We start from the raw sequence: 19,678 nt of genomic DNA, 5'->3' as shown, positions 1-19,678 counted from the left end.
GAAGTTCAACCTTTTCTGATTTACCAAAGCAGCATGTCCAGTATATGAGAAAATTAAAAGTCTAAAAATAATTACAGATTGTCTGATTCCTGTATTACTCCTGCTCTGTGTGATGTTGCCTTTCTTCCTCTCGGTACGTTGATAATATTTTGTTCATGGCAGTGAGATGATAGTTTGGCTTCCGGCTGCCATTTCCTGTGGCCTGGTTAAGAAAATGCCCTTCCTTTTTGTTTTGGTAAATCTTCTTTTCAGGAGTTTACAAGCCTTCTGCAAGTCTTTGCTTCCTAACTCCCACAGCAGAAGGGCAACTTGAGCCTCAAAAACAAAACGGCAGTGTGGTAATGAGGGTATTAGGTTCTTGTGTTCTATTCGGCACATGCTCCCAAGCTACCAAATAATGAATGAGCATCAGTTACACGTTGTGAAAACAGGAGACTCTGCCTGTTTTGTGCTGTGTGTCAGGCAGTTCTGAAAGGAGATTGGAAACTCTTTTTCTCATACGAGGGCACCCATTTGTGAAAACCCACGTGAAAAAGTCCAAGAACTGCTCGTTTACAGGTCAACATTTAACTTGCCTGTGCCGAGCTTTTAAGCTTCTCTAAGGTTAAAAGTTTTGTTAATATGCAACCCATGCCTTGGTCCAAATTAAATTTTATTTTGCCTAGCATACATTTTAGCCCAAAGCTAAAGCATCATTCTTTCAGAGTTAGTCATTTGACACATAGTATTGATGACTTATTCATGTGCCAGGCAAACAGCTCTTGGATGGAGTCTTTTTAATTCATTAACTATGTTATTTGTTTATTCACGTGTATATTGTTGTTGACATTTTATTGAAGTATAGTTGATTTACAATGATGTTGCATTAGTTTTGGGTGTACAGCAAAGTGATTCAGATATATTTACATATATATTCTTTCTCAGATTCTTTCCCATTATTGATTATTAGAAGATATTGAATATAGTCCCCTGTGCTATACAGTAGGTCCTTGTTGGTTATCTGTCTATATATAGTTGTGCGTATATGTTAATCCCAAGCTCCCAGTTTATCCCTTCCTCTTTTCCCTATTGTAACCGAAAGTCTGGTAAGACTGACCAGGCCTCTGCTCAGCTCTCTTGCTGCTTCTTCAACCACTCTCCCCCGTTTCTCACGTGTTCTGATCACAAAGGCCTCTGTTCTGCTGCAGGATGTATCAAACTTCCACTTTAGAGTTTAAGTATAGACAGACTCTTTATCTGTGAATCTGTCTCTGTTCTGTCAATGAGTTCACCTGTATTTGTTTTAGACTTCACCTATAAGTGATATCATGTGATTTTTGTCTTTTCTGTCTGACTTTACTCAGTATGAAGAGTTTTTGAAGCATAGTATCATGGTTTCTGTCTCCTCAGAGCTTATAGTTTGGTTGAGGAAATGGACGAAAAATGTAATACAGAAACATTAACAAAGAACAGAGACATAAATTACCATGTTAGGGTCAGTGTTTGTTGAATGCATTATGGGAAATAAAGATCTAAGGAAAAGCATACAGGTTTGGGGAGATTGGGCGACTTTAGCATCATGCTGGAAGAAGCCTTGCCAGTAGGTGGCATTTGAGCTCTAAGGTGGAAGTTTGTTACATCCTGGAGTAGAACAGAGTCCTCTGTGGTCAGAACACGTGAGAAAGGGGAGAGAGAGGTTGGAAAAAACCACAAGAATGCTGAGCCGAGGGCAGGTCCTCTTACCATGTTCAAGTAAATGCTCTAGTTCAAGGTTATTTCTTATTTGTGCTTTAGTGAAAATACAGAGCCAGTTTTGAAAGGCGACTTACTTGAATTTGTTATGAATTTGGAGATAAGGATATGGCATTGACAGTGGGTACTAAGACAATAAAAATGCAAATGATAGAGAATGGGCCTCATTAGCTATTCTAGATTTCAGGGCAGGAAAGAGCCTGGAGATTATTAGTTCAACTTGCTCCCTCTGTAGGGAAGGGATCAGCATACTTTTTCTATAAAAGGCTAGATAGAGAATGTTTTACACTTTATAGGCTGTGCAGTCTGTCCCAACCCATCAACTCTGCCACTGCAGAGTAGAGGCAGCCACAGATAATATGGAAGCATAGAACATGATTGTGTTGCAATAAAACCTTACAGATACTGAAATCTGAATTTCACATGATTCTTTGTGTCATAAAATGGCATTCACCTTTGATTTTTCAATCATTTAGAAATGTAAAGTCCCTTTATAGCTTATAACCATACAAAAAACTCATGGTGGGCTACATTTCGGCCACAGGCCATAGTTTGTTAACCCCGGAACAGATGTTAAAACTGCGGCCCAGAGAAGCAAGTGATATGAAGGTCACAAAGCAAATCAGAGACAAGGCTAAGACAAGAAATATGTGTTCTAGCTATTAGGCTGGTTGTTGTTGTTCAGTGGCTCAGTCGTGTATGATTCTTTGTTACCCCATGGACTGCAGCATGCCAGGCTTTCCTGTCCTTCACCATCTCCCAGAGCTTGCTCAAAGTCATGTCCATTGAGTCGGTGATACCATCCAACCATCTTATCCTCTGTCATCCCCTTCTCCTCCTGCCTTCGATCTTTCCCAGCATCAGGGTTTTTTCTAATGAGTCAGCTCTTTGCAGGTGGCCAAAGTATTAGAGCTTCAGCTTCAGCATCAGTCCTTCCAGTGAAGTCAGGATTGATTTCCTTTAGGACTGACTAGTTTGATCTCCTCGGCTAGCACTTTTTTAAAAATAGCATTTTCATTGATGATAAAAGTAAGAAGATATTGGTTGTTGTTCAGTCATGAAGTTGTGTCTGACTCTTCATGACCTCATGGACTGCAGCACTCCAGGCTCCCTGTCCTTGACTATGTCCCAGAGTTTGCTCAATTCATGTCCATTGCATCAGTGATGCCATCCAACCATCTCATCCTCTGCTGCCCCCTCTCCTTTTGCTTTCAATCTTTCAGCATTGAAAGCATCAGGGTCTTTTCCAATGAGTTGGCTTTTTGCATCAGTTAAACATTAGCTTCTTACTATCTGGCCCTTGCTACACTAATACTTCCCAATTATTTGTTCAGTGTTTTCTGAAAGTTAGTTGAACAATTCTATGTGTCAGATACTAAACTAAAGGTTTTGCATGTGCCTTCTCACTAAAGCTTCACAATGGCTCTATAAAGCAGACACTATTACTGTCCTCAATTTACAGATTCAGGAGGGCTGAGTCTCAGAAGCTTACTGCAAACATGTTTCTAGTCTCAATAGAAAGCTAATTCACAGGAGACTAAACAATGAAGGGGATTTATTATCTTATGATACTTGAAAGTCCAGATGAATGCCAGACTTGTAGGCTATCTTGATCCAACACCTCAGTGTTGGACTCCATGCTAACTCCTTTAAATTCTATGAGTCACACACCTTCTGGAAGCTTTCTCCAGGACAGCAAAGAAGTTTCTTCCTCAGAGGCCCATAGCATAACTCTTCTCCCTGCTCAGTGGCTTAAATAGGGTTACAGCCCACTCCTGAACCAATAATGGGGACTATGAAGTGGCATAACTCTCAGTAGCTTAGCCCTGAGTCATAGAACTGTCTCCTGAAGTCAAGCATGGGATCAGTTTCCCCAAAACAAAGGGACTACAGTATATGCGTGTGTGTGGCAGAGAGGTTAAATACACAAATGAACTGAAATGATTAAGAGAATGAAGAATGCATGTTACGAAGGCAATCATAATGTACATTATAAAAAGTTATAACTTGCCCAAGGTCCCAGAACAAGCAAATTTTCAGCTGATATTTGAAACTGGTCATCTGACTCCAGAGCCCACATTCTCAACATCTAGGTTCTACTGCTTCCCAAATAAACCTAGTAATGCCTGGAGATGGATAGATGGATAGAACAATTTGTAATTGGGACTGTTACCAACTTTATTCTGTACACACACACACACACATATACACAATTACATAGTACAATACCTTATACCATATACATAACTCATATTTAGTCTGTATACTGGTACAGCCATACCCATTGTAAAACTACTAAAATTCTTGTATTTCCGGGTAGTTGCTGATAGGCAGCTGCTGCCTGAGCTTTCCTGTTACCCAATTCCTTTTGTGCCCCACTTTGTCCCGTCTTCTATTCTCTCACCCACGGACTCCCTTGATCCAGCAGCTAAAGTGCTAACTCCTGACTCTACAGGGGTCTCTTAGGTTCTGCTTATGTGCCTCCACCAGCATTCAGATGACAGTCTTTATTTGTTATCATCAATGGACCACAACTGATCTTGTTCCTTTCTGGTTCCTCTTATTTTGTAGACTCTTTTCCTTCCTCTAACTGGTACATTTCCTTACTTAAGATTTCCTAGGTTTGAGTGGAAGACCCAGGAGACCTGAGTTCAGGCTAGTCTCTGTGGCTGAGTGATAGTTACTCTGTGCTCTTGCCTCCTTGGGTGCAGAATGCATAAATGTTACTTAAGATTCTAGCTATGTGAATCCAAATTAAAGAAAACATTGGTAATGAAGAGCACTGCTGACTAATGCAAAACTGTAAGGCAGGAAGCCTTGTCATCTAAATATTCTGCCTTCAAAGACTACAAAATGGTTAAAAATCTCAAGTTTCTGGGATGGTGCATGACCATACTTCTCAAACTAGAGTGTCTGTACTATTGTACTATTGGGGATTCATCTTCCTTAAATGATAGATTTATCCTGAACAAGAAAGATAAAATTTTCTTTTTATATTAAAAGAGATATGGATATATTAATATTATAAAGTAGGGTGCAAAGTCTATATGATTTTCATATATATAATAGAAACTATGAAAAATTTAAACTTGATGCAGACCAATTTTAACCACACCTCAGACCCCTGGGTATGTTAGGACATTCTCTGCTGAGAGGGAGTAAGATATGAATATTTGCAATATAAACTAAGATTGCACCTCTCAATCTTTGATTATAATTCCAGTTCTGTCTTGAGCCATCTCTGAGCTCCCCCTTCTTCATTTGCAAAAATGGGTGTAATATCTAAGTTATGGATATTATTGTTGTAAGATCAATGTTGTCTCTCAAGTGCCTGCCATGTGCCTACCGCAGCATGGACAATAAATATTAACTCTAACCACTCTCGTGACTCATGGGAAGTACATCAGTTTGAAACATTATTATGGACTAGCCTAAAACACCTCTTCCTGCAGCCAAGCAGGCATTACTAATCAATCTTTCCCCATGGATGTGGAGGCCCTTTACCAGCACAGTCTGAAAGCCTTTAGTACCTTTACTTCATTTCCTTGTAATGGCTTCTGTAACTAATAATCCCTTGAACAAACTGTGGGAAAGGCTGGAATTGAACAAAAAAAGAATTAGTCATCTGAAACAAGTATATGTCAATTATTTCTCAGTTGAAGCAACCAGTTGGTCAGAAAGTTGGAGGATGATACTTGGTTCTTAATAATCCAATCCTGGCAGCTTTTCACTTCTGCCTCCTGCTCTAAATTATGCAATTTTGCTCACAATTTCCCATCACACTCTCATACCCCCACCCCTCTCTTTTCTTAATACAGGTCTATTTATGTGACCAATAGCCTTCATGAAACACCATAATTCATATAGTATAGGCACAACAAATACAATATTGTATGATTATATAAATATATATAAATAAAATATTATACATATAATATTTTCCTCTCTCAAGAACTTGGAGAGTACCCAATTTAAGAGAGCATTATGTAACGAAGATTTAAAACCAAACCATGGACCTGTCAGAAAGCTGTGGGTCACTGAAGGGGTTGAGTTTGGTTTGGATACACAGATTTTCCTGTTCTGTCTTCTCACAACACCCCATGTCATGTTGCAGGGTGAGCAACTTGATTCCAGGGTAGGCTCAGTGAAGGGGTGTAATTAGCCTATTAAGTGCTGCTAATGTCTTGTTAAAGTCATTCACGTGAGAACAGCAGACATATCAGTTCCGCCTGGAACCCTGCCATCGGGGGCACTGCATTTCCACTCTTCTGTTTATAGTCCCCACGGTAGGCTGATTCAGCCAGACCTGGCCTTTTCTGTTTCATCAAGTCAAGATGCAATGAGAACTTTCTACAGAATGTGTGTGTTCCTTCAGCACTTCAGTGCACTTCAGCACTCCCCAAATGACTGGTTTTTTAGTTGCCAACAACAAATACAGTGCATCTGGCATAGATGGAAGAGGAAACCAATATTCTCGCCTGGAGAATTTCATAGACAGAGGAGCCTGGCGGGCTACAGTCCAAGGGGTCGCAGAGTCACACATGACTGGGCAACTAAGACAGACAGGCATAGATGGAGGGTGTTTTGTTGCTGTTGTAGTTCTTGTTCTTTTTTGTTTTTGTGTTTTAGTTCTTTTGTTTTTGTTCTTTTGTTTTTTTTTTGTTGTTGTTGTTGTTCTTTTGTTTGCTTTTGTTTTTCTCTTCTTAGAAGAAAAAGAAAGACGTGGCTTATTATTCCAGAAGTTGGAGATGCCAAGGGATCAGATGCACTCGTTTTTCTGACAAATATTTATTCAAGCACTAACTTTATTCTGGGCACTTTGATGAGTTTGGAAGCTACAGCACTGAACAGTGCAGTACAGAAAAGATGTCCTTTCTCTGAGGAATTACATTCAGAGGGGTGGGGGGACAAATAACGAGCAAATAATAAAAAGTACATAATGATAGTGCTGTACTGAAAAGAAGATGGAGGGGAAGAGATGGAGATGAGTGGTCAGGAAACTTCTTGGAGGATGTGATATTTCAGCTGAGATCTGGATGACAAGAAGAAACAAGCCATGCAGCGGGAAAGGACTGTAGGTAGAGGGGGCAATGTTCGAAGGAGATCAAGAAGACCAGTGTGGCTGGAGCATGGTGTGTGGCAGGGAGAGGAGGCTATGAGATGTAGCTCAGGGTTCTGCAGGGCTAGAGCATCTGCAGGTCATATAAGGCCAGGGGTAAACAGTTCAGATTTTATCCCATGTGGGTTAGGAGCCAGTGGAGGGCTTTAGGCAGGGAAGCTGTGTGTAATGAAAACCCCCACCCTGGGTGCTGTGTGGATAATGGATTGTCAGGGAACAAGAAGAGAAGCAGGAACAAGATACTATTACAAATTTCCACTAAAAGATGGTGGTGGTTCTGGAGATGGCAATTCTTGTGTGTGTGTGTGTGTGTGTATTTCACTGTAGTAAATATACATCACATAAAATTTATCACTATAACTGTATTTAAGTGAAAGAGTACATTAGGTACATTTACACTGTCCTGCCACCATCACCACTGTCCATCTCCAGAACTTTTTCTTCATCTCGAACTGAAACTCTATAAACATTAAACAATAAATCATCCATCCTTCTGTCCCTCAGTCCTTGGGGAACCACTATTCAGTTCTCTGTCTCTGTGAATTTGACTGTTCAGTCTAAGGATCTCCTCTAAGAGGAATCATACAATAATTGCTCTTTTGTGCCTCGCATATTTCACTTAGCATAATGTCTTCAAGGTTCATCCATGTTCGAGAACATATCAACATTTTATCTTATTTTTTACAAATATCTGTTCAAATACCTGCTTTCACTTCTTTGGGGGATATACCCAGAAGCAGAATTACTGGATCGATTATTAATTTCATGTTTATTTTTTTGAAGAACCATCACAGTGTCTCAGATAATTGTATTTTAAAGGCCAAGTTATCAAGGCTGCTGAGGGGCTGGTATTATGAGTTAAGAAAAAGAGAAGAAATAATAATGATCTCCCAAGGTTTTTGTTTTTATAATGGGAGAATATTGGTATGGTATACTGGGCTAAGGGCCTTGAGGATAAGAGGGTTTTGCTGTTTGTGCTGGATATCAAAGGGTCTCTTTAGGACATATATTTATATTTATCAAGACTGCTAAACATACGGACAGAAACATCAAGCAGAAAATTTCATTTATTATTAGTCTAGAATGTCAGGGTTGGCACTAAAAGGTATATGAGCCAGGTCATGCTGCACAGGGGGTAGGCTCTAATGATGGCAGAAGAATAATTAAGGAGATGGGAGTGAGGAAATAATCAGGGTGCATATTTTCAGCTTGCCTGGGTAACTTTAGGAAGAGCCAGGTTTGGTAATTACCCAGTTAAACCATCTTATAGATTGCCTTAAATGAAGGAAACCATTCAGGATTATTGGAAAAGATGAAAAAGATAAGAGGTGGTGCTGCATTTCTGAACTAGAAAATCTCACCTTGTTCTAGAAGAAATTTTAATACAGCACCTGGGTTTATTTTCATTTTCTTTCTCCTGCTACATGAATAAACAGTCTTATCACACTGCTCTTCACCCTTAGTGATTTAGAGGTTACTTCATCACTTTTGAAAAAAACTGCATACTCAGAATCTCTGCTTATATACTTTATTTTTCTGTTAAGAGTCTACTTTCCCGTTTCTACAGAGAAAGGATATTTTCTCAATATCCTTTCTCTGAATTTAGTAATAAACATACCTCTTTACCACTTTGAACCCCTTTGACAAGGTTCCTCATGAACCTTTCTTACCCTCTCCATCCCTGGGGCAACTAGATCTCATGTATCTATTTCTAACACAGTAACTTATCAAAGTAGACAAATATTTGATGAATAAATGCACATCAGATTGAAGTGGGACCTACCACCTTTAAAATATGACCTCTCTGATCTTTGTGCTGTTCTTTAAGCTAGTTTCTGGGGAAAGTAGTGGATATAACAAATTGTGGCTACAACAATTTTTTTAAAATGATGCCTAGAAATTTAATAGAAGGCCCATAAAGTGACAAATCCACAGCAGTTCATTCCAACCAGCAAACCCTCATAAATTCAGACCATGAAATCATTATGTTCATCCTGCCTCTCCCTTCCTGGCAGGGTTCCTCAGAGCCTCCTCCTTATCTGGTAAACAGTACCTGATGCTCACTGATGCCAGTCTGAAAGAGATGGCAATAGCCTCATGCCTGGTTTACCTTGAGCTTTAAGCTGCAGAGTGTTTGATGGTGCGCCATAGTGCTCTTGTATATCCTGGTTTATATATTAATCAAGAAGCTGCCCCTGCCATCAAGGAGTTCATGATCCAATTGGAGAAAAAAATTAATAGAAGTGTGATAAATGTTATGACGGAAGATGTATACCATGCAGAGCATGTAGGAGGGGCCACTGACTCAGAAATGGAAAATCAGGAAAGGCTCCCTGCGGGAAGTGGCATCTGAGCTATGTGGTGAGAGATGAATCTGAATTTTCTGGGTGTAGCAGGTCAAGGCTCTGATTCACACAAAGGAACAACAGAAGGTGAAGGGATGGAGGCAGCATTTAGGAGACTCCATGTACTCCATGTGGCTGCCGCCCAGGAGTCAGACTAAGAGGGCCTGTATTTTATATGAATAAGTTTAGACTTGATAATTTTTGAAATGAAATCCATCAGAGGGGACGGGATGGGGTCTGAAATATTGAGACTTTAGCCAGAGAAACATCCAATTTGAAACCCCCTCCTGCTCTGTGTTTCTAATAAATTGTACCCTGAACAAGAGAAAAATTTGCCACAGCCACAAATGATCACTTATGAATCCAGAACTAATTTTAAGAAACTAATGAACTAAATAAGGAGATATTTAAACATTATGAAAGTACTCATGTGCCTTCCTGTTGGGTGGGGCACATACTTGGTTCTCTCCATAGGTAAGAGGCTTGTTATTAATAGTGTCAAGAAAAGAGGACTCTGACAATCTTGGTCTGTGAAAGGCTCAGTTCAGTTCAGTTCAGTCGCTCAGTCGTGTCTGACTCTTTGTGACCCCATGAATCGCAGCACGCCAGGCCTCCCTGTCCATCACCAACTCCCGGAGTTCACTCAGACTCACATCCATCGAGTCCATGATGCCATCCAGCCATCTCATCCTCGGTCGTCCCCTTCTCCTCCTGCCCCTAATCCCTCTCAGCATCAGAGATTTTTCCCAATGAGTCAACTCTTCGCATGAGGTGGCCAAAGTACTGGAGCTTCAGTTTAGTATCATTCCTTCCAAAGAAATCCCAGGGCTGATCTCCTTCAGAATGGACTGGTTGGATCTCCTTGCAGTCCAAGGGACTCTCAAGAGTCTTCTCCAACACCACAGTTCAAAAGCATCAATTCTTCGGCACTCAGCCTTCTTCACAGTCCAACTCTCACATCCATATATGACCACAGGAAAAACCATAGCCTTGACTAGATGGACCTTAGTCGGCAAAGTAATGTCTCTGCTTTTGAATATGCTATCTAGGTTGGTCATAACTTTTCTTCCAAGGAGTAAGCGTCTTTTAATTTCAGGGCTGCAGTCACCATCTGCAGTGATTTTGGAACCCCCAAAAATAAAGTCTGACACTGTTTCTACTGTTTCCCCACCTATTTCCCATGAAGTGATGGGACCAGATGCCATGATCTTTGTTTTCTGAATATTGAGCTTTAAGCCAACTTTTTCACTCTCCTCTTTTACTTTCATCAAGAGGCTTTTTAGCTCCTCTTCACTTTCTGCCATAAGGGTGGTGTCATCTGCATATCTGAGGTTATTGATATTTCTCCCAGCAAACTTGATTCCAGCTTGTGTTTCTTCCAGTCCAGCATTTCTCATGATGTACTCTGCATATAAGTTAAATGAGCAAGGTGACAATATACAGCCTTGACATACTCCTTCTCCTATTTGGACCCAGTCTGTAGTTTCATGTCCAGTTCTAACTGTTGCTTCCTGATCTGCATACAGATTTCTCCAGAGGCAGGTCAGGTGATCTGGTATTCCCATCTCTTTCAGAATTTTCCACAGTTTATTGTGATCCACACAGTCAAAGGCTTTGGCATAGTCAATCAAGCAGAAATAGATGTTTTTCTGGAACTCTCTTGCTTTCTCCATGATCCAGCGGATGTTGGCAATTTGATCTCTGGTTCCTCTGCCTTTTCTAAAACCAGTTTGAACATCAGGGAGTTCACGGTTCACGTATTGCTGAAGCCTGGCTTGGAGAATTTTGAGCATTACTTTACTAGCGTGTGAGATGAGTGCAATTGTGCAGTAGTTTGAGCATTCTTTGGCATTGCCTTTCTTTGGGATTGGAATGAAAACTGACCTTTTCCAGTCCTGTGGCCACTGCTGAGATTTCCAAATTTGCTGGCACATTGAGTGCAGCCCTTTCACAACATCATCTTTCAGGATTTGAAACAGCTCAACTGGAATTCCATCACCTCCACTAGCTTTGTTCGTAGTGATGCTTTCTAAGGCCCACTTGACTTCACATTCCAAGATGTCTGGCTCTAGATTAGTGATTACATCATCATGATTTTCTGGGTCATGAAGATCTTTTTTGTACAGTTCTTCCATGTATTCTTGCCACCTCTTCTTAATATCTTCTGCTTCTGTTAGGTCCAGACCATTTCTGCCCTTGATCGAGCCCATCTTTGCATGAAATGTTCCCCTGGTATCTCTAATCTTCTTGAAGAGATCTCTAGTCTTTCCCATTCTGTTTTCCTCTATTTCTTTGCATTGATCACTGAAGAAGGCTTTCTTATCTCTTCTTGCTATTCTTTGGAACTCTGCATTCAGATGCTTATATCTTTCCTTTTCTCCTTTGCTTTTCACCTCTCTTCTTTTCACAGCTATTTGTAAGGCCTCCCCAGACAGCCATTTTGCTTTTTTGCATTTCTTTTCCTTGGGGATGGTCTTGATCCCTGTCTCCTGTACAATATCATGAACCTCATTCCATAGTTCATCAGGCACTCTATCTATCAGATCTAGTCCCTTAAATCTATTTCTCACTTCCACTGTATAATCATAAGGGATTTGATTTAGGTCATACCTGAATAGTCTAGTGGTTTTTGCTACCTTCTGCAATTTGAGTCTGAATTTGGCAATAAGGAGCTCATGATCTGAGCTACAGTCAGCTCCTGGTCTTGTTTTTGCTGGCTGTATAGAGCTTGTCCATCTTTGGCTGCAAAGAATATAATCAATCTGATTTTGGTGTTGACCATCTGGTGATGTCCATGTGTAGAGTCTTCTCTTGTGTTGTTGGAAGAGAGTGTTTGCTATGACCAGTGCAGGTCACCTTATTCTAAAAACATAAAAGCCTCTTGACTAGGCTGAAAAATGTAATCCCAAACCTGTTGCAGAATTTCTTCCCTAATGACTTCTGTGAATTTGGGTTGAAGGGCTTTCATGGTTTGTTAGGGAAGGGCAGTGAAAGCAGGAGTGTGGAATTTGAGAGCTGTTATGAACTGCAGAGCAGTGCTCTCATTGAGGACACTGCTTACAGTAATATTTGTTTCTTGGGAACTTTTAAAATTCTACAGACCAATCCTCTAAGTATTTACCATCAAACCTCTGAGTATCTACCATCAAACTACTCCCTTCTTCGGATGAGGGTGGGTTGTATTCCTTTCTGTGGATTTAAGGAACTTACCAGTGCACAGAAGACTGGTCCAAATCCTTTAATTAACAACCCTGGGAATAAGACTTTTTGAGTCATTAGAGGCATTAACAAGAGAATCACTGAAGCAGGAAGTCTGTTTGAAGAGCAACAATGATTTATGGAGATAATAAATCTGGGAGAGGGAGAACTGAAAATGTCAAGCTTCTGACCTAATGCTTTTGTAAAAGTATAAAAGAAAATCTTAAACTTGAAATAAACAGGCAGTCCAAAAGCAAAAAAAAAAAAAAAATCATCCTAAGAAAGATTCTAATCTCTGCAAGTTGAAAGTATAATCGCAGTATTGAAAATGTAATGTAAAAGGTTCTGCCTGGGGTATTTTTTGAGTTACATAGGAGCCCTCTTTCCTGGTCTGTGAAAAACTAGAAGAGATCAGAGGCATAATATCATTAGCGTCTTCATCAATCTATATTCAGGAATCTGAAGTTTCATAGTATGTCTCTCTGCTTCATCTCAGTCAAGACTTACTACCCATTAATTTACATTTTCTTAAGACCTAAGGTGTAGAGAGTATGAACAAACCATTATTTCTCTAAAAATAAAAATATATATATCATCACGGCATAGACCATTGTTTCTCATAGTCTTTAAATTCGCCTCATCTGTGTAGCTCTAGAGTTACACAGACAACAGTGAGGATTAGTACTACTGCCTTGCTAAGTCGCTTCAGTCATGTCCGACTGTGTGACCCCATAGACAGCAGCCCACCAGGCTCCCCCGTCCGTGGGATTCTCCAGGCAAGAACACTGGAGTGGGTTGCCATTTCCTTCTCCAATGCGTGAAAGTGAAAAGTGAAAGTGAAGTCGCTCAGTCGTGTCCAACCCTCAGTGACCCCATGGACTGCAGCCTACCAGGCTCCTCCATCCATGGGATTTTCCAGGCAGGAGTACTGGAGTGGGGTGCCATTGCCTTCTCTGACAATGTAAATGCCGTATGACCTATGGAGCAATATTTACTTGCTCGGCTATAACCTACTATAGAACTTGAGGGTCTGAGAGCTTTGGAATGGAAAAGACCCAGGTTCAGGCCCCAGTTCTTCTGTTTACTAGCTCTGTGACCTTGGATTAAGTGACTTAACTTCTTTAAGCCTCGGTTTTCTGATCTAGAAATCGGCGGTATTACTGGTCATCATATCAATTCACTGTGAGGATTCAGTGAGATTGTGATGAAGGGCTAGTACATTGTTTCAGCCCTAGCTACCATTCTTGAGAATTTCTGCGTTTATCCTTTGTTGTTGTTGTTCAGCTGCTCAGTCTGGTCCAACTCAATAGTTCTGCTTTATTATGAGCTACTTTCTCTTTTCTTTTTCCTCCCCTAGGGATATGAAACCTGACAATATTTTACTTGATGAACATGGTAAGTAAATGATTTGTTTGCAATCAACCACTTGATACACATGTGCAACAAATTGGTTATCCCCAGCAGAGGAGTACTATACATGGAAAAAGTGTCTTGCTTGGTTCAGTTGCATTGTTTGTACAAACTCTTTTTAAAGGTGGGACGGACCACGTGGGGGAACTTTATCATTTATTGCAGTGGCATAGTACACTAGTACAGGGGTGCCCAATAGCCGTCCGCAGCCTTTTAGGAACCAGGCTGCAAAGCAGGAGGTGAGAGGTTAGCCAGCTAGTTAAGGTTCATCTGCTGCTCCCATCAATTTCCATCACTTGCATTACCACCTAAACCATTACTGCCCCACTACTCCTCATCACCTCCCGCTCTGATCCATGGAAAAACTGTCTTCCACGAAACTGGTCCCTGGTGCCAAAAAGGTTGGGGACTACTGCACCAGTACACCCATAAATAGCCTGAATTTACATAAGGAAAAAGTTGTTCTCTTTTCAGTTTTCTTCCATTTCTACTGATTTCTTCAAGAAAACCACCCCAGTTTTGGGGTGCTAGTTTGCCTTAATACCTCTATAGCAATTATCTTCCTTTCCCCCCCCCATAAAGACAGAAGAGACCTCAAGTATAGAGCATTCGGTAGGCAATAGTATCTACTTAGAGATTCATGACATTATTTTGTTCTCATTTTGTCTGCTTTTAGGCTTTTCTTCTTGTCAAGGCAAATTTTTACATTTATATAAGAGATACTAAATTTTATGTTCAACCATTTTCAGTTAACAAAAAAATCAGTCCAGTTAAAGAAATGTATAGAGTAGGTAAGAGTCTATGTGGTACCCAGAGGAATAAGGCAGGGACCGTGAAGGTGAAAAATGAACACCTGAAGTCCAAGAAACACCGATTGAAGACGTCCTGTAGAAAAAGCTTTGGCCAACAGTGATTAAATGCATATAATCTCCTCCTAATATTATTTTAATGGACATTTGGATTTATTGGTACATCAGTACAGAGTTGTAGGACACACAGCCGGCATGTTATAAATGTTACAGAGGCAATAAGATCCTTGTTAAATTTTCAGAGAGCTGCTGGGTGAGGGAGTCCTAAACCTGCAAAGCTCTGTATTCATCTGACTTTTACAAAAGGGATTTACAAGTGGGACTGAAATCCACAGACTATCCGTGGTTCATTATTTATTTACCTAATTGCATTTAAAACCCGGTTTGCCACGTGTGCTCTGAGTGCCAAGGAATGCTTTTCTGTATGACCTCCAATTTCAAAGCTCAGCATCATTATTTATTTATGGACTGTCTAAAAAGATTTTTTCCACTTTCTTCCAATGCCTTATTTCTTCCTTCCCTTTACTGCTTCTGACATTTGGGAACAGATTCTCTGAAACTCAGAAATGTGGGCACTGGTGAGACAGCATGAAGGTGACTTTCATGAAAACACCAACTATCTCTGCCTTCAGTAGGAAGCAGGATCCCCCTCACGCTGGTACAAATAAACTTTGTGGAGCTTCACAACTGTCAGCTTCACAACCCTAGCCACTAGAGGCCACCTCTGCACATGATAGAGAAAGGTGCCCTGTGTGCCCAACAGTCTTGGTCACACAGAGCCTGGTTTGGGGTTCTGTCCCCACTTCTTTCTCAGCTGCTTGCCTCTGTGCCCAGTGTATTGCTCGAATATTTGTCAGGATCCTGAAAGGAGACATATTGATCCTATCAACCAAAACCTTTCCAAAAGTCACCTTCCATTTCAGTTCAGTTCAGTCGCTCAGTCATGTCCGACTCTTTGCGAACCCATGAATCGCAGCACGCCAGGCCTCCCTGTCCATCACCAACTCCCAGAGTTCACTCAGACTCACGTCCGTCGAGTCCGTGATGCCATCCAGCCATCTCATCCTCGGTCGTCCCCTTCTTCTCCTGTCCTCAATCCTTCCCAGCATCAGAGTCTTTTCCAATGAGTCAACTCTTCGCGTGAGGTGGCCAAAGTACTGGAGTTTCAGCTTTAGCATCATTCCTTCCAAAGAAATTCCAGGGTTGATCTCGTTCAGAATGGACTGGTTGGATCTCCTTGCAGTCCAAGGGACTTCTCCAACACCACAGTTCAAAAGCATCAATTCTTTGGCACTCAGCCTTCTTCACAGTCCAATTCTCACATCCATATATGACCACAGGAAAAACCATAGCCTTGACTAGATGGACCTTAGTCAGCAAAGTAATGTCTCTGCTTTTAAAATGGACTGGAATGGGTGAATTTAACTCAGATGACCATTATATCTACTACTGTGGGCAGGAATCCCTCAGAAGAAATGGAGTAGCCATCATGGTCAACAAGAGTCCAAAATGCAGTACTTCGATGCAATCTCAAAAATGACAGAATGATCTCTGTTCGTCTCCAAGGCAAACCATTCAATATCACAGTTATCCAAGTCTATACCCCAACAAGTAATGCTGAAGAAACTGAAGTTGAACGGTTTTATGAAGACCTACAAGACCTTTTAGAACTAACACCTAAAAAAGATGTCCTTTTCATTATAGGGGACTGGAATGCAAAAGTAGGAAGTCAAGAAACACCTGGAGTAACAGGCAAATTTGGCCTTGGAATGCAGAATGAAGCAGGGCAAAGACTAATAGAGTTTTGCCAAGAAAATGCAATTGTCATAGCAAACACTCTCTTCCAACAATGCAAGAGAAGACTCTACACATGGACATCACCAGATGGTCAACACCAAAATCAGATTGATTATATTCTTTGCAGCCAAAGATGGAGAAACTCTATACAGTCAACAAAAACAAGACCAGGAGCTGACTGTGGCTCAGATCATGAACTCCTTATTACCAAATTGAGACTCAAATTGACGAAAGTAGGGAAAACCACTAGACCATTCAGGTGTGACCTTCCATTTGGAGAACAACATTTCAGTCTTGGATCTCCAGTGTGACCTCATCTTATTTCTACCATGAGGTCATCCAGCTCTTATTCAAAGTCTTTCTGTTTCTCATTTTCTTATCAGCTTGGTGATTGTAGATTAGGAGAAAGATCCAGGAATAAGTTAATCTTCAAGTGTAAACACCCTTAGAGACTACCCTCAGGAAAAATTGAGTGATATTGTACATAAGGTTTCCCAGGTGGTGCAATCACTGAAAGCTGGATCCTTCCTTGACTTTACTAAAGAATTATTGATATTTTGATTCCAAAAGGGATATACCAAATATTGTACACATCTACTTCTCAGGTTTTGTGTTTAAACAATTTTGTCTGACCCTTAATTCTCAGGTAACTGTACTTTCAATGGCTTGTTCTGCCTTTCCCTCATGCACATAGGAGGCTAACGCCCACTTTTTCAGGGCATTTTATTATTGGTTGGACTGTGGCTCTGCTGCTTAGGGACTGCAAGCCAGCAACCCACACTGCCTGGTTTCCTGTCTACACCTGTTACCTGGTGTACTATTTACAAAGATACTTTTCACTCTTTAACTTTGGGGTTTGAACAGTGACCTAAGAGGAGCTTTTCTGTGTGTTATTCCCATCCTAAACTCAACTGGAGAATCATTGCCGTCAATTAGAGAAACACTGTCTTGGGAAGGACTGGGTATGTGAATGAGAGAGAGATGCAAACAAACAAGACTGAGAGTCATTCTCTAAGCATTGCCCTAGGGATCTCTTCTGGAAGAAATAATTTTTTGAAGTTATTTACTCTCTGTTTTTTTCAGATTTCGAAAAACCTAGCTTTCAGGCATTGTTGGCCAACCCAAATGACTATTGGGTTGGCCAAAAAGTTCTTTTGGCTTTTTCCCTGAGATGTAATGGAAACACCCAAATAAAGTTTTTGGCCAACCCAGTATTCTGACATGAAATTCCTGGTGGCTCATATATGCCTCTTGCGTGGGGATTTAGCAATTACAAGGATAACTGCTCCTCTCTGACACATCTGCTATTCCCATTTCTCCAGGTGAGCTGTGTATTACACCATGTGGCTTATATTTAAATTCAGTACCATCAGTGACAGGGAGAAACTTTGTATTACTCTTACTGAGTCATACTGGTTCATGTTCATCAGAAAAGACTGACATTTAAAGGAACCAAATCCTTTTGTAAATGGAGAGTCCTTCTACCAGTGTGAATGAACATTCCTTATACATCAGAATTTGACTTAATTTTTTTTTAATTTAGTGCATACATTTACTGTCCTTCTTCAATGGCTCACTCATTAGTTCAGAGCCTGAGATGGCATTAACTCTTGGATGGCTCATAACCAACTCTTCTGATATATGGTTTCCATATCCTACCAACTTAGATACTCCATCCAATTTTATCAGTTCCGTAGTGTCTAAGGTTCTTGTGTTTTTTTTCTACATTATTCAGGAAATAAGTGCTGCCTACAAAGGAAGAATAATGTCTCCCTGGTATATCTGAGAGAATGACAATTACCACATTATCTATAATTTAGGTTTCTTGATACCCTCCTTTGTCACAGGGAACAGAGAAAGGTAAAAACCCAGTTTAGGGGTGTGAGGAAGAACCAAGCCTGCTACTTTAATAGCTTCTTCTTTGCAGAGTCCCAAAATGTACCTAAAAATCAAGTGTATAGCGTTTTTATATATAAACAGACACACACACATATACCAAGCACACACACACACACACGGTAGGACACTGTACCTTAGCCCCAGATAATCAGATTTATAAATCTCAGCTAGTGTCTAAGGATATAAATTTTTAATAAGAATCCTAGAAAACTGTGGCACCATTTTTGAGTTAGGGAAATTTTTGAAAGCTAGGAGCCATGCCAACCAATTGGTTATGGTGTCCTTGAGGGCTGTGTTGAGAAACATCCTCAGGCTGGACACATGCGCAGTAAGAAAGAGTATAAATAATGACTGCAGTGATGACTAAATTCAGTGACTCAATACTGTGAGCTCCAATTTTTAATGTGATTCTGTGCCTCCAGGTACAGAGCTGCAAAGAACAGGCAGATGGCTCCCTAGGGTACGCAATCAGGAAGTTCTGGGCCTTGTACTTGAAAACTTCACAGTAAAGCAGTGGTTCTAACTGGATGCCTTTGTTCCACTGTCTCTCCCTGCAGAGGTGAGACAATGTCTGCAGACATTTTTGATGGTCAGTATATCAGGAGTGGGAAGTGCTTTTGGCATCTGGTGGATAGAGGCCAAGGCTGCAAGTAAGCATTCCACCGTGCACAGGACAGCCCTTCACCACACAGATGATCAGGTCCAAGTTCTCAGTCAGTTCCAAGTTGAGAAGCTCTGATCTAAGACTCCCTCAGGGCCAGGACTTATGGGGAAAGCCAGAGGGGTCCCTCACTCCAGAGCAATTTCTATGTCCCTCTGTTAATGGGGCAACCAGAGCTTCCTCTGTGAGCCAGCACTCAGATTCGTTTCCACAGCACAGAGGGGAACTTGCAGAAAGGGCCCCAAGGTGAGCCAAGGGAAGTACAGCTGAGGAAGTATCTGCAGCGAGATGTTGGGCTGGTGGCCATAGGCTCCGTGAGGCTCTGCTTTCCTTGTTCAGCTTGAGGGCACCAGGGCAGAGTTTCTAGTAGATGTTGACCATCAGATAATTCCTCCCAACCATTAACTATACATCCTGGTGAGAGAACCCTGAGCCAATCAGAAGATAGTGCTTTGAGTTTCTTCAGATCTTGGTCTTACGATACGGTGCAAAAAGTCTTTGGACAATTCATAACTCAACAGAGGAGTCCTGGACCAAATGCTAGATCCTAATTCCAGCTCTGCTACTTCTGAACACTGAGAACTTAGCCACAAACAGCTCTTCTCTGAAATAGGGATGACTTCACTAGCCTAAAGTGTATAAAAACCTTTAGAAAATTGCAATTAATCATACAAATTCAAATACTACTTATATGATAAAATTAACACTT

The 19,678-nt window shown here is 40.9% G+C and overlaps 1 protein-coding gene across 3 annotated transcripts in view; it reads left to right on the top strand.

The window, feature by feature from the left end:
* Positions 1–19,678, top strand: part of STK32A (serine/threonine kinase 32A) — a 142,006-nt gene that overhangs the window by 85,107 nt on the left and 37,221 nt on the right. For all 3 annotated transcript variants that reach the window (XM_040239768.1, XM_040239767.1, XM_040239769.1), the window contains exon 6: positions 13,751–13,788. In XM_040239768.1, coding sequence (XP_040095702.1) covers positions 13,751–13,788 — 38 coding nt within the window. The remainder of the gene's footprint in view (positions 1–13,750; positions 13,789–19,678) is intronic.

Source organism: Oryx dammah, unplaced genomic scaffold, assembly GCF_014754425.2.
Source record: "Oryx dammah isolate SB20612 unplaced genomic scaffold, SCBI_Odam_1.1 HiC_scaffold_5, whole genome shotgun sequence".
NCBI lineage: Eukaryota > Metazoa > Chordata > Mammalia > Artiodactyla > Bovidae > Oryx > Oryx dammah.
Note: the sequence above shows the minus strand (reverse complement) of the source record. Positions and strands in the feature narration are given on the sequence as shown.